The following is a 14,591-nucleotide window of genomic DNA, read 5'->3' as shown; positions in this document are numbered from 1 at the left end:
TCTGTATGTCCATTTTCCTTTTTTTTTTTGCATATTTGAGTTAGTAGTAAAAGTCACCTAGTAAAAGTGAGATAATTGACTATATCAAAACATGCTAGGGCTGTACAAAATAGTTCGAAGCTTCGTTCATAATGTTGACATTCGAATTCTAAATCAACATAAAAAAAATTGTAATTATAAAAAAAAAGAAAAAAAAAGTAATAATGTATTTTATTTTTAATTTGCCAAGGTATGGCGAGTGCCATACCTTGCCATACCAAAATGACGCCCCTGACAGAAGGTTAACCCTTTCACTACCACACTACCAAATGTTAACCCTTTCACTACCACACCACAGACGGTTAACACTTTCACTACCACACTACGCTACAGACAGTTAACCCTTTCACTACCACACTACAGAAGGTTAACCCTTTCACTACCACACTGCAGACGGTTCTGTATCGTTAGTGGCTTAGCTTGGCATCACTACTGCACTATCTCGCGTACGTGCACGCGTACTGAATAAACCACAAATGTACCTCTAATACCAGTATTAGTCTGACCACACCCCTCATCAGCTTACCTTCATAAGCAGGTGTGTGGTCACCTGCTCTCCTCCTTCTCGCTTTCACCACAAGGAAGAAGTGCCTCGGTAGATCCCCACACTTGACACCATGATGGAAGAAATTGGATTAGGAACAGCTTGGGAAACAAGGATACGTTGACATCATATCTTTATTTTCTCTCTCACTATTTTCGAGAAAATACGGCGATATTGTCTTCGTACTGGAGTGTCTAGAAGATGATGATCATTCTAAAAACCCTCCACCGGTTTTCGTATTGGGAGCACGCCGCTGCATGCTTCTCAACTGCAGTTCCTTGCTGTGTTTGTTGGGGTGAAACCTGTCAGGCCACAGCTGAACTGTCGGACATGCCGCTGTTGTGAGGAGCGGTGCGTTCCAGGTTGGGTGAGTAGTGTTTGCTGGCGGGCTCCACTTGTCTGTTAGTGCTAAGGGGGCTACTTGACAAAGTTTATGGAAACCGGCCCCAGGCTAGGGTCCTTTGTTTAGCCGCCTAGGCGACAGAAGGCCTTGGTCTGGAGACCATTATAGTTTTAACTAGTGGGCCGCGACCATTGACACTGGTGATCCCTGTGTGTTCTGGACGAGTGGATTCTCTCTGTCACCGTGTTAAGACCCCATCTTTCATATCCAAATGAGAGTATTCCTTCACGAGGGGATATGTGCATGTAATGTGCGATAGCGGCAGATTCATGTTCGAAGTCAGCTACACAGGCCAGTTGGTACTGTGCTGATTCCGCCGGATGTTCACCGTTGTGAAGCGGTGTTGACGTCTTGTTTTCTCTTTTCTCTTAAAAAGTGAGGAGAGGTTCAGAACGGCGGCCTGTCTGGGTGAGTGTTATGTCATTGTTTACATGTTCATAGCTTACGGCTAGCCAGTCAGCTGTTAACTGCTGCGTTAGCCTGCTGGATCGCTGCATGGCCTGCTTAAGGCCTACTATTAGCCGGTCAGCTGTTAGCTGCGGGGCTAGCATGTCGTGGTCGCTGGGTAAACGTTAGCTTGCTGCTAGGGCCATGGCTGGCGCGGGGTAGCTTAGCTTCTCGCGCGCCGCCGGAGCTCGCTTCTGATCGCCGTTGGCTTGATGCTATTCTGTTGAACGTGCTTTGATTTTAACATGTTTTACACTCTTGACCGCGACGTCATCCTTGACAGGGGATGTTTCGTCGACCCTGCCCTGAGCCTGGACGGGGATTGCGTCAACAAAGAGGACTGTAGCGACTGGTTGGAGCGGCGACGCTGCCCGGATCGAACAACACAGGTCGGCTGTGTTCTACGGTGTCTTGTGACTGCACTTCGCTGATCTGCGTTCCGGGTAGGTACGGGGTTGGCCAGACCTCATAACACGTCTTCTGGTTTTACTTTGCTAAATGTATTGTGAATAACGGTGTTTTTTCCCAAAACGTGTGTTGTTGCAATGCATTTGGGATACGTTGCGGGTTATGTGTGAGCTGTTTTTGTCACTGGCAGTTAGCTTCTCCGTGCAGATCGTGATGTATTGATCTGGTTGTTGTGTGAGAAACATCATGGTGTTTATGTGTACCGTGTACTCACTACTAAGGCAACTAACCTATGAAGCTATGCTTGGTGACAAGTGAGTAAAAGAATGTTCTTTCTCAGACTGTAATGACAATGAACAGTGTGTTCACACATTAACAGGTTTTCCTGTTTTAACTGGCCGTATTGAGGGTAAAATAGGAGGATTGTGTTTTCCCCCCCGGTTCCCTGGGGACTTTATCGCCTCCTATCAGACATGTTGTGCATTAATTGTGTCTTTTGTGTGGTAGGGATACGATGTAACTCTTAGCTTGATTGCTGAGGTTGTGCTAAATCTGCTGGAGAAACTTATTTCCTAAGGGGAAATTGGTTTGGTTGCTGTCATGTGTGCTTAGTAAGGCCTGTGGTCGATACTAATCAAGAATGATGTATTCTCTCATTGTGAAAAAAACGGCGTTCCTCTGTTGAGTGTTTTTGCCATTTTTTGTAGGTGATGATGGGTTGTGTGTGTCATGTGACCTACAACTGGGTTGTACTGGCCACAGAAGCACATGTGTATGTTGGACCGGGGTTCTTAGAGCCCTCTCTATTCTGTGTTTTTCCTTAGTAAAAATCAGATAGCAGGTTAGCTCATGCGCTGTGTGGAGCTGTGAAACGCTTCATAGAGCTGACTATGACTGTGTCATATTCTCTTTTTGTCGTTACGTCGTATCATGGGTGTGGGGTCGTGAAGGGGTGAACTGGTAACCTTTCCTCTCCCCATTGTTCTGTCGGTCAGGGGTACACCCCCTGTCCTTCAAGGTTCCCGTCACGTGGCGGTTCGGCACGTTACGGGGGGGGGGGGGGGGGGGGGAGGGAGTTTCTGGTCCCACGGCCTGGTATATTGGGCGTGTGCACCGCAGGAATTCCCCCGCCATAGAGTACGTCACCGTGCGCGTCTCTGTTGGTAGGACTTCCGTGTGCTGTTCAGGTCCATGTGATGGATCTGTTTTCAGGGGGGGTGGTCAGGGCTCCTCCTCACCAAGCGCCTATTCAGGCCTTCTGTGAGTTCGGACTCCTTCTTCCATGTGAGGAAGCCTCCATCAGAGTACAGAGCCTTCCTCCTCAGATTGTCAAAGTGAGTGGACCCTCTAGAAGGGTCCTTTTCTATTGTATGTATATTCGATTCAATTCGTTTGTTGAGTGTGTATGGGTTCAGTGCCTCTTCCCCGGAGGCCCTAAAACCAGTTTTTTACATGGCTCAAGGTGCAATATATTCTTTTCAATCTGTACAGCTCGCGTGGGAAGTCTCTCTGGGGATCCCCGTCTCTTTCCTATGGGAGGGTGGTGGGATGTAAAAATGTGAAAAATTTTTACCCCGGCTGTGTAGACTGGGATACATACTGTTGATGCTTCCTTCTTTCTATTCCAGAAGTGTTGGAGTTAGGGAGTGTCACACCCCTCTTGTCGTTCCCCTGGGCGCCTTGGGGATTCAATGACAGGTCTAAATAGCCTGTTCATTGATGGGGGTGTGTCCCGACGCACGTATAGTGCTAGCTCGCTGTAAACAGGCGATTGGCTGGCACGCCTTGGTTGCTTGTGGTTGGAACAGCGTTTTTATAAAGCAACTGAGATGGGGGTTTTTCCTCTTCCGACGACCACATCCCATGACCTGGGTGGGTTGTCGACGGATTCTCGTTCATGTCTGGGGGATGATGACGGGATGGATCTGAACATATGTAGTGGGGTCTCACGCCCTTGGGGTGGGCCACCAGGCGCGGTTCGTCCGAACGTCTGGGTGGCGCCTTCTTTTCATGTTAAGATCAACACGCATATCTGCCCTTCTCCTGGAGTAGGCATGTCGGCGTGGTTAGGGCACGGGACTGGTTCTGGTCACGCTGGTCCAGATCAGTTGAACCCGTTGTCCGCCGGGGATGCAGATCTGCTGTTCTGGTACCCTGAGGGACTTGGGCTTTTTTCAGGGGGAAAAATGCCAGGTCGGTCTGGGTGTCACAGGGTTAAGCGCTATGGAGACCCTGGTTGGGTATGTTTTTACTCAGCACTGTCGTCATGGCTTACAGCCATGCCATTCTGTACGCGCTCGATCTCGTCGGATCTCGGCCGCTACACAGGTTGGTCCTGGTTAGTACTTGGTTGGGAGACCGCCGGGGAATACCAGGTACGGTGTGCTTAGGGGCTGGTTCTCCATTATTTTTCGCTCCTCTCTCACGCATGGCGAAGAGGGGCCTGTGGGGGTGGTTTTTTGACCTCCTCTGGTGACCCTGTGCTTCCCGTACCGCCAGGCCCGGTCCGAAGTGATGTTTGCGACCCGTAGGCCTGGGTTAACCCTTTTTGGAAACTGAAACACTTGTACTGCGGTATAGCCGGTGTATGCCCGCAGGTGTGTTTTGGAGTTTTTTCTTGAGGGGTTATAGGAACAACCACCGCATTGGGTAACACCGAGGTGGTTGATTCCCTGGTGTGTTGGAGCAGTGTCAACTCCCGGGTTCACCGTTTGAGGGTGCCCCTGCACGTTCATGACGTCTGCCAATCGTGTCAGCCTTCTCTGCCTCGACCCCTCTGGGTGGGGGTTTTTAAATGGAGGCTTGGTCATGCAACACCGCCAGCTTACGCTCCTTCCGCCGGGGCGGCTGTGTTCAGCTGTCCCCTCTGGCGCCTGTCTCGTCCGCAGTCTCCAGGCTAGGGTTAACAGCCTGTTGCCTGGTTTTTCCCCGGTGCGCTGCCTGCTTCCGTTGGTTAACCTTTTTGTGTGCTTACGGCCATGCTGACTGCCTGTTCTGCAGGGTCAGTGTGCCAGGCGGTGTACTATTGGGGGGACGGGGCCCGCTCGGCTTACGGCCATACCAACCTGAACACGCCCGATCTCGTCCGATCTCGGAAGCTAAGCAGGTTATGGCCTGGTTAGTACTTGGATGGGGTTACGCCTGGGAATACCAGGTGCAGTAACTGAGGGGCCTTTGTCCGAATACGCTGGCGATGTGGGGGGCGGGGCACTACGTGCCCACCTGGTGGGGTCTTGATGCTGGCATCATGGACTTCTCCGGGCCCCCATTCCAGGGAGTCCAGTCCTTTTGGTGGGTCTGGGTCTTCCTTCGCGCTCCGCTGCTACGGCCTTGCCACGGGGTTGGGTTTGCCCTTGGCCCCGTGATTCTGGGGGCAGTAATGAGGTTGTTCCTCCGTTCGTTCCCGGGTGGCATGCGGGTTGTGCGTGTGTGTAGTCGTGGGGTCAAGCCACGGTCTGCTCACCCTGTGCGTTAAGTTGCTTGAGTGCCTCTTCGCACGGTCGGGTCCGTCGCCTTCCCGTGAAGCCTCTAATAGGGGGGATACCCTCCATTAGGGGGGGTCGGGGGGGCTCGGCCCTCCCTGTTCTGATGGTTTTGGGGGCTGTCAGCGGGGTGTATTTGTCAGCCAAGTGGCTCCGCTTGGCCTCCCTTGTGCAGTAGTGATGCCAAGCTAAGCCACTAACGATACAGAACGTTAGGTTATGACTATAACCAAGTTCTGTTAGTTAGGGGCGATGCTTGGCATCAGACGGCCGCTGCAGCCCTTGTCCTCACCTTGTGGTGAAAGCTTGGGAAGGAGGAGAGCAGGTGACCACACACCTGCTTATGAAGGTAAGCTGATGAGGGGTGTGGTCAGACTAATACTGGTATTAGAGGTACATTTGTGGTTTATTCAGTACGCGTGCACGTACGCGAGATAGTGCAGTAGTGATGCCAAGCATCGCCCCTAACTAACAGAACTTGGTTATAGTCATAACCTAACGTTAACCCTTTCACTACCACACTACAGAAGGTTAAACCCTTTCACTACCACACTACCTAAGGTTAACCCTTTCACTGCCACACTACAGAATCTAATCTAATCTAATCTAAACATTAGACAACAAAAGGGACTGAGAGTTTCTATTCACTGTTTCTGACAGTTAAAAAGCACGATGGTGAACTGAAACTCACTGTGCATGATGTTTGACTGATAAAAGTCAGCGTTGGCCTTGTTGATTCTGTGCAGATCACAGCAGGACTGAAGGTTCTCGTCCAGGTACCAGCTCTTGTTCTCGTCAAATACTGCGAACATGGCGTGCTGTTCCTTGTCTGCTTTAAGCTGGAAACAACCAAAAAACTGTATTCATCTTCGAGAAACACAGCAGTGTGATCATTATTTTCACTGTGAGTTTGTGCAATGCAGATAGCTTACCGGCATAATGCTGGTGTTACAGAACACTAGGGCTGAACAATCAATCAAAATCTTATTGAAATCGCAATATGGCCTAGTGCAATATCCAAATCACAGAAGGTGTAATATTTGTTACAGGCAGAATGTGTCAAAATACCATTCTAAATTAAAGTAATAATCTTGAACATTTTCATATAAATAAATGTCTATTTTGCCACTCTGTTGCCAATTGATATAAATGATTCTACCTTTACCCAGTTCATGAATATCTTTGCATTTGCTAATCTGGGCTGTTCCAAACACTGGTGTCTGGTAGGACATTCCCAGGTAATTAATCCGGTACAAGTGATGCATTGTGAAGTGATACATTTTATGTCACCAACACACCAACAGCAAGAGCAGTTTGTTTGGAATGAATAGAAGACTAATTCAGTGCAAATACACTGCAAAAACACAACAGCAGTGGTCACTTATCGCCAATAGATAGTCACCAAAGCAAAACAAAATGAGGATCTTGCAGACCACTTTAAAGGAACACGCCAACATCTTGGTAAATATACTTATTTTCCACCTCCCCCAGCGTCACACTAAGACTAGAAGATTGATATTAGTTTCATCTCTGTGTGTCCAGTAGCCCCAGAGAGGGGTCCAGATGCATGTTAGCCTAGCTTAGCACAAAGACTGGAATTGATTGATTGATTGAAAATTGTATTAACAGATTGCAGAATGGGTACAATACAGTACAGCTCAATACACACAATTGTTAAGGGGATGCAGACCAGAGAAAGACTTTCATCTTGTTTACATCAGGGTCCCCCATTTTCAATTCATCATAACATGACATACATGATGACATACAGATAGACAATACTGCTACATCTATACATTTATGACATACCAGATTTACAAATACAGTATTGTTTGTGATACAAAAAGAGTCTAAAAAAGAGAGTAGGCCTATACATTTGACGAAGAAACTGTACATTGGAGGAGGTTGGGTAGGTGGGGTGGAGGGGGGGGGTGGGAAACTGTACATTGGAGGTGGTTGGGTGGGTGGGGTGGGGGGGGGGGGGGTAATTGTACATTGGATTATTGACGAAACCTTACTTGGTCCCAAGAAGAGGGTCTTGTGTATTATTGGGTTAGGACATTTACTGTACATTGGAGGGGGTTGGGTTAGGACATTTACACAGGCCAGTTTCGAATTCTAGTCTCCCGTAGGTGCTCTTTGAGAGTGGTTTTGTGGGTAGTGATTTACATTCCTTTAGAGCTGTGGGTAGGGCGTTCCACATTGATGTGGCGAAACGTGTTTAGTCCCTTGTTTGAGCCGAATCTGGGTTTAACATGATTTGTGGAGCTCCCTCTGGTGTTGTGGTCGTGGTATTCAGTAAGGACTAGCTAGCCTAGCCTAGCACAAAGACTGGGAGCAGTAGGGACTAGCTAGCCTAGCTTAGCACAAAGACTGGGAGCAGTAGGGACTAGCTAGCCTAGCTCCATCAAAAGTGAAGAAACTTCTAGTGAATCCAAAACTGACTCACAGAGATTCATTTGATATCAATCTTCTCATTTGACTCTGAGGAAGATGGCAAATAAATGTATTTCCTAAAATGTTGGAGTGTTCCTTTAGATACTGTGGTGCTGCAGAGATGTCCCGCCCTACATGTCGTATTCTATACTTATTTAAACATCTTTATTTGGTACAGAACCAATCACAAAAAGCACACCATGGTCATTTCAACATTTTTCAAAATGAGAATAACGATTGTTCCCTCTAATATCCTGAATCATATCACAATTGCAATATATATATATCAGAATAATAGCAATTATATATTTTTCCCAAATAATTTAGCCCTACAGACTAGGTTTGATTGATTGATTGATTGATTGATTGATTGATTGATTGATTGATTGATTGATTGATTGATTGATTGATTGAAAACTTTATTAACAGATTGCAGAATGGGTACAATACAGTACGGCTCAATACAAACAACTGCTAAGAGGATGCAGACCAGAAAAAGACTTTCATCTTTACATCAGGGTCCTCCATTTTGCGTGTGACCATTTAGTGACCAGACTCACACAGTGGCCATCTTGCTCCGATTTAATGGCCGCCATGTGAATAACGGTCAGTGATGATATTACCTGCACGTTCCTGACGTTGAGGGACTGGCTCTTGCAGATGAGCAGCGGACCGATGAGTCCCGAGGCGATGTCACGGGGAGAGTCCACCGCGCTGTGGTACACACGTGTCAGACAGCGAGAGTCTCCCACTAACGGCTCGTCCTCCTCTGCCACCTCCCACCTGTAGGTGTGGGTCTGGCCTGGCTGGACGCCATGAGTCTGGTTGCCTTTGAACACACAGAAACATGTTGATTCTATTCTATTGGTCTATTGTTGGTCTATCCTTAACCCTTTCACTACCACACTACAAAGGGTTAACGTTTTCACTACCACACTACAGAAGGTTAACAATATGTAGTGTGGCAGTGAAAGGGTTAACCTTCTAGAGTGTGGTAGTGAAAGGGTTAAGGTCCCTCGAGTTTGCTCTGAACAGGGTAAATCTGCATTTTGCTATGATGCCCATCTAGCTCTAGCTCATGGAATTAACTCCAACAGTCCTTAAAGCTTGAGATTCTCCCCTCTGTTGCAGAGTTTAAAACATTGATCTCAATCCATTGTCAATCAAGTTGTACAGTTTTTAATTGATTTGTTATCCTTGCTTTTTTACCTCGTCTTATTGTTGTGATTTTATATGCTGTAAGGTCCCCCAATTGGGGGACCCTGCTTTTCTTTATCATAAATCGATCAATAGAGACCGTATTAGATCCCAATTATCATATCATATCATATCATTGGAAAGCCACACTCATTGGCTACAACCCTGTCCAAGAATCTTCGAGATCGCCAAATGATTGACGGAGCTAGAGCCCCGGGAGTCGGGGTGGTAATGTGTACTTTGGCGCACGCCTCACATTATCGGCATGTAACTCGGGAATCGCTGAACGGATTTTGTCACCTGAAAGGGAAATCGACAGGCAACAAATATGGCTTTAATTCCATCCATATATTGTATTAAAAGAAATGCACACCCGAGCCGCTAGAAAAATTGGTGTGTCGCGAATCATCCTCATGAGGGCCCACATGTGAAAACCGATGTTGTATAAGATTTACCGAAAATACGAATTTATCGGAAAAATGCTAATTATATCTATTTTATTGTAAAACCGTGAGGAAATGACTAAATCCAGATTGAACCTGCCATTGGAAAGAGGAGCCTTTTCCCTATCCATAGATGTATGATTTGGGCCATAATAAGGTCAAGGTCAAGTTCAAGGTCAAATATGAATTTATAATTCAAATGGATTATCATTTATTACGGTATCTACAAATCCTTCTGTTTAATCATCTTCCCTTTATTCATTTGCTTAGATTTTTTCCCACAGAGATAATATTTCCCAGCCTGTGATTGGCAGGTGGTTTTGTTAGTTTTTCCACTGAACACCACTGGGTAGGCCAAATAAATCTGATCTGATGCCGAGTGTGCTCTCTATCTGCTGGACATGCTGCTCACTCTTGCTCAGTTCTCAGACACTGCCAGTGCCTACCACCTTTACTAAGGGAATTGGGAAGTCATTAGTCTGCTCCAGGGACGTGCACAGGATTTTAGAGGGGCAGGTGCTCAAAGGCTGAAAAGGGCACTACACTTGTGTGTATATATTAACCTCGCGCAAGCGTGATTTTTAAGGGCCCTTTTTGGGCGGGGGCCCCCTTTTTATGCTTTTTGGGGGGTTTTGGTGATCAAATATTGAATATTGAACTATAATAATCAGTGCAGGAGCTCACTTATCCTTGAAAGACACTTTTATCACTGACTTAAAAGGCTCATACATCTCCATAAATGTTCAGGGGGGAGGGAATAAGTGCTTACCCTACAGACCCCAAGAAGTGCTGTATATTCTGTATTGTTTAATATAAATGCATTTTTTATTCCAATCCTGATTTGTATTTGAGATTCCCAAATCCCATCGGACTTGACTTCTTCGTGTCCCTCAATGAGTGTAATACCAGCATTCAACTGTATGCGCCACAGCGGTTTCTATCATCATCATCATCACCCACGCTATGCATAAAATATATAGGTCCGCGGAGAGGCACGCTGAGGAGGCCGTGCAAACTGCAATGGAATATGGGGCATCTCTCTCTCTTTACCTAATATTTTTATTCTATCCTGACATTTTTCAGTTGGAAGGGCAGTCTATGCGTAACGGGAAAAAAGGGCACTTTTTTGATGAGGCTCAAAAAGGCAGGTGCTCAAGCACCCCTTGGCCTCTATGTGTGCAAGTGCCTGGTCTGCTGTATATCTACATGCCTGACTCCCAATAAAAATATTGGATGAAAAAAAATATGTTCTGTTCCACTCTGTTCCGGCTGCATGTGTAATTTGCTTATCAGCAGAATGAAGACGTACCTCCTGCCGGGTAATGAACCCCTTCCTGTGACTTCTCTATGGTCAGTCCGTGTGGGTAGATGCTGTAGGGTCTGGAGGCCTTGTTCTTAAAGACTATCTGTGGAGGCACAGGAGAAACCAGTCTTAAAATTTAAAACAGCACAAATAATAATAATAATAATAATAATGCAGGACTTTTTTTAGAAGTCTTTATTCGGCATGCAACGACACACTTGCGATGGGCGGCACACACACACACAGGAACACACACACACATGCATAGTTTTTTAGGTCGCCGATGCGATTGAGTCTCTGCACTTGACCCATCCCGTCGTCCTTCCCCCCCAAGGGCAGCCGGGAGCAGAAATAATGTATAAAGCAAAAGGTAATGTAGTTCCAAGAAACATTGAAAAACTGTTGTTTGAAAGAGAGGGGGTTATAATCTGAGGGGAGAACTCAATAAAAATATTCTTAGTGTACGTACTACCAGGAGAAGACATTGCATTTCAATATGTGGAGTGAAACTGTGGAACAATCTGAATGTTGTGCTTAACCCTTTCAGTGCCACGGACGACATATCTTGTTTTATCAGCCCCCCCATTGAGTGCCCACGACGACAAATATCTTTTTTATTTTTTTATTAGCGATCTGAATTCATATTTCATCAACCGAGTCTCCCGTTGGTACACCAGCCCCTGCAGGAGCTCAGATTGGAAAAAAGCGCCCCCTATCGGCTATCCCTGTGTAACTGCAGGTCAGTCGCTTAGACTGACCTGGGATCTGTAGATCTGTGTGGGGGGAGCCAACTGGCTCCTTGTGCTGGCAAGCCGTCTGATGAACATGGGAGTGATCGCGGGACGGAAAGCAGCCTGGATTATATATTCACAGCAGCCAATAATCAATCAATCAACGCAATCGATATTTGGAATGGCGATCAGGAATTGGAATAATCTTTTTGGAGAACATCTGATCTAAGGTAAGGAGTCTATGTTACCAGTTTTAGGATAATCAGAGCTGTATTCACTGAGATAACAGCGCGTCCCCTATGTGTCATGTGTGTGTGTGTGTGTGTGTGTGATCTTGCGGGAACAAGAGAATCGATTTTTCAGCTCGCGTCTATAGCGTGCATACGTACATATACTATCGATAATCTAGCGTTTATTTGAAAACGATTCATAAATAGGCCGACAAATGACAACGTGTCTAGTGTATTCGAGAATATTCCAATAAATGCCGTTTATGAGGGAATCTTTCTATCTTCCCGGAAATTTTCGAGAGAACGATAGCTTTTCGAAATGCTATAAAAAGGATATGAACCGATTAAAAAACAATCCGTTTCGACAATGTTGACTGCAAACGAGTCATTGATAAGCGACGGGCAGATTAGACACATTAACATAACATTAACGCTAACATTGAAGTGGATGGTGGCATTCAACAGGGTAAATCAACGTTAATCAAAGGCACTGAAAGCAATGTCCAAATATAAGATAATTCAAACAGAGTTATAAAGAAATAATTTTCATGAGGTACAGGGATGAGGAAGGGATTTGACATTCACGGGTGTTTTTATAAAATTGTATTCATGTTTTACATATATATTTTTTTATGTTTTGCATATATTTGTATATTATATATATTTGTTTTGTAAGGATTTAAATTAGTAAGGAATTACATTCATTTTGAGTAGTGGAAAAGGGGTAGGATTTAAATAAATGTATACTTTTTCCTACTCCTTTTGTAAATTGAGTTATGTTCTCTTTTTTTTCTTTTTTTTCTTGCTAGAGATGAATGATTTGTCTTTGTTTTATTTTGTTTGTATTTACATGTTCGAATTAAAGATTTATAATCAAATCAAAACACATGCCGGTACGAGAGTTCCACACTGGGTGAAGACTTCTGATCACAGAGTATCATGAAGCAGAAGAACAACTATATCAGAACCTATACCCGATTGACTTCAGTGCACATTGACTTCAGATTGACTTCAATGCATAATTAATTCATGGTACAGGTACCTGCTTGACACTCAGCATCAAGGGTTGGTTTGGGGGGAAGTCCTTGCGACATACTAGCGTCATGTCCAAGGGGTGTACTTGTACTTATACAACGGCATGCACATTTCTCGATTCTGATTGGCTGAAACAGTCATTTTACACGTGTTTATTCTTCACAATTCCACGCTGCTGGCCCAGGACCCGCCCACAACCGAATCACATCACATCACTCCGCCGGATCACAAGATGGCGGACAATAATCTTTAACAAATGGTTTTGTTGATAACGACTAAACGACTAAATATCAAGCGATTCTATCAAGGCGAATGTCTTAGTCCTTTAAACAATGTTGGATGATGTAATTGATGGGTCTTGAATCATTGTGTAACAAAAGAAAAATCGCGGATTGATTGATTGATTAATTTGCAATTTTTTTTCAATTTCTTTTTCCTTCTCTCTGACTGCAGCCCTCACTCTCACACTGTCCGACGCTGGGTCAGTCTCCACCCACCCCCCCCCCCCCACACACACACACACACACACACACACGCACACACACACACACACACACACACACACACACGCACACACACACACACACACACACACGCAAACACACACACACACTCCTGTCTGCAACGCGGGGGGATAGTCAGACTGAGAGAGAGCTGGGTGCTGCGCTGTTCTAAGTGAGCATGGCCTATTGCGTTGATTGATTGCTAATTTTATTACTGTACGCTTGGTTTCCAACTGGCTAAGTTTAGGCCCTCTACAATAGGTTTAAAAAAATAAATAAAAAAATAGGGCGAAAACTTTTTTTTCCTATAGGGCAAAGAAAACTTTTTAATTTGTTTTACCTACTTTCTATAGAAGCATCTAAGAATGAAGTTCTATAGAAAGTAGGTCTGCATCCCCTTAACAATTGTGTGTATTGAGCCGTACTGTATTGTACCCATTCTGCATCTGGTAATAAAATGTTCAATCAATCAATCAATCATTCCAATAACAACCACTAACTTCATAATTAAAAACTAAAGAAAAGTTGGATGTGTTAGTTGGTTGGATGTCTTAGTTGAAAGGCAGTTGGATGTGTTAGTTGGTTGGATGTCTTAGTTGAAAGACAGTTGGATGTGTTAGTTTGTTGGATGTCTTAGTTGAAAGACAGTTGGATGTGTTAGTTGGTTGGATGTCTTAGTTGAAAGGCAGTTGGATTCCAATAACACACAGTTGGATGTGTTAGTTGGTTGGATGCACTTCCGAGCTGCTTCCACATGGAGGCAATTTCTCTTTTTTGCTGTTGTGGGAACTACTTTTTCTGGCGGATGGTTTTTTCAATAAATCTTCGATTAATGTGTGTTTATTGTATAGCAATAAGGTTGGATGAATGTGGCAGTTGTATAAAAGCATTACACCACTTGCAGTCGTGATTTGTGAACAATAAACCATGCCTAGGGGGGTCTAACGACCACCCCTAGGCATGGTTTATTGTTCACAAACCACTCCTGCGCGTGATGTAATGCTTAAATCAAGCTGCCTCACGCTACGGAGCTGCCCCATGTGCCGTTACGGCTCGAGAACCATTGGTTCTCAGTTCAGTTCAGTTCAGTTCAGAGTTTTTATTTGCCACATGGAATCATACAATCATAGTTTCTTCATTACACAATCATAAATAGTCATTCCATGGACAAAAGGAGCAGGAAGAAGAATAAATCTTATAGTTACCTGCCCCTTATTCCTAAACTAACAAGTATTTACGTAATGGTCGGTGTACAACCTAATTTACACAAATAATCATTTATACCATTATAAAAGAAACACACAATCCACAGTTAAACAAGAATTTTTTTTATAATAATGATAAAGAATAAAGAATAAAAGAAAGAGAAGGAAAAAAAAAGAAAATATCT

At 44.8% G+C, this 14,591-nt stretch overlaps 1 protein-coding gene across 1 annotated transcript in view; it reads right to left on the bottom strand.

Annotated features, from left to right (window-relative positions):
- Positions 1–14,591, bottom strand: part of f5 (coagulation factor V) — a gene marked incomplete at both ends in the record, with an annotated part of 99,856 nt that overhangs the window by 63,499 nt on the left and 21,766 nt on the right. Inside the window, 3 exons of the mRNA XM_084311431.1 lie at positions 6,015–6,162; positions 8,383–8,588; positions 10,709–10,805. Of these exons, the coding sequence (XP_084167557.1) occupies positions 6,015–6,162; positions 8,383–8,588; positions 10,709–10,805 (451 nt within the window). The remainder of the gene's footprint in view (positions 1–6,014; positions 6,163–8,382; positions 8,589–10,708; positions 10,806–14,591) is intronic.

This window comes from Notolepis coatsorum (assembly GCF_963971535.1).
Source record: "Notolepis coatsorum genome assembly, chromosome: 3".
Classification (NCBI taxonomy): domain Eukaryota; kingdom Metazoa; phylum Chordata; class Actinopteri; order Aulopiformes; family Paralepididae; genus Notolepis; species Notolepis coatsorum.
The sequence above is the reverse complement of the archived record's forward strand: the minus strand, read 5'-3'. Positions and strand labels throughout refer to the sequence as shown.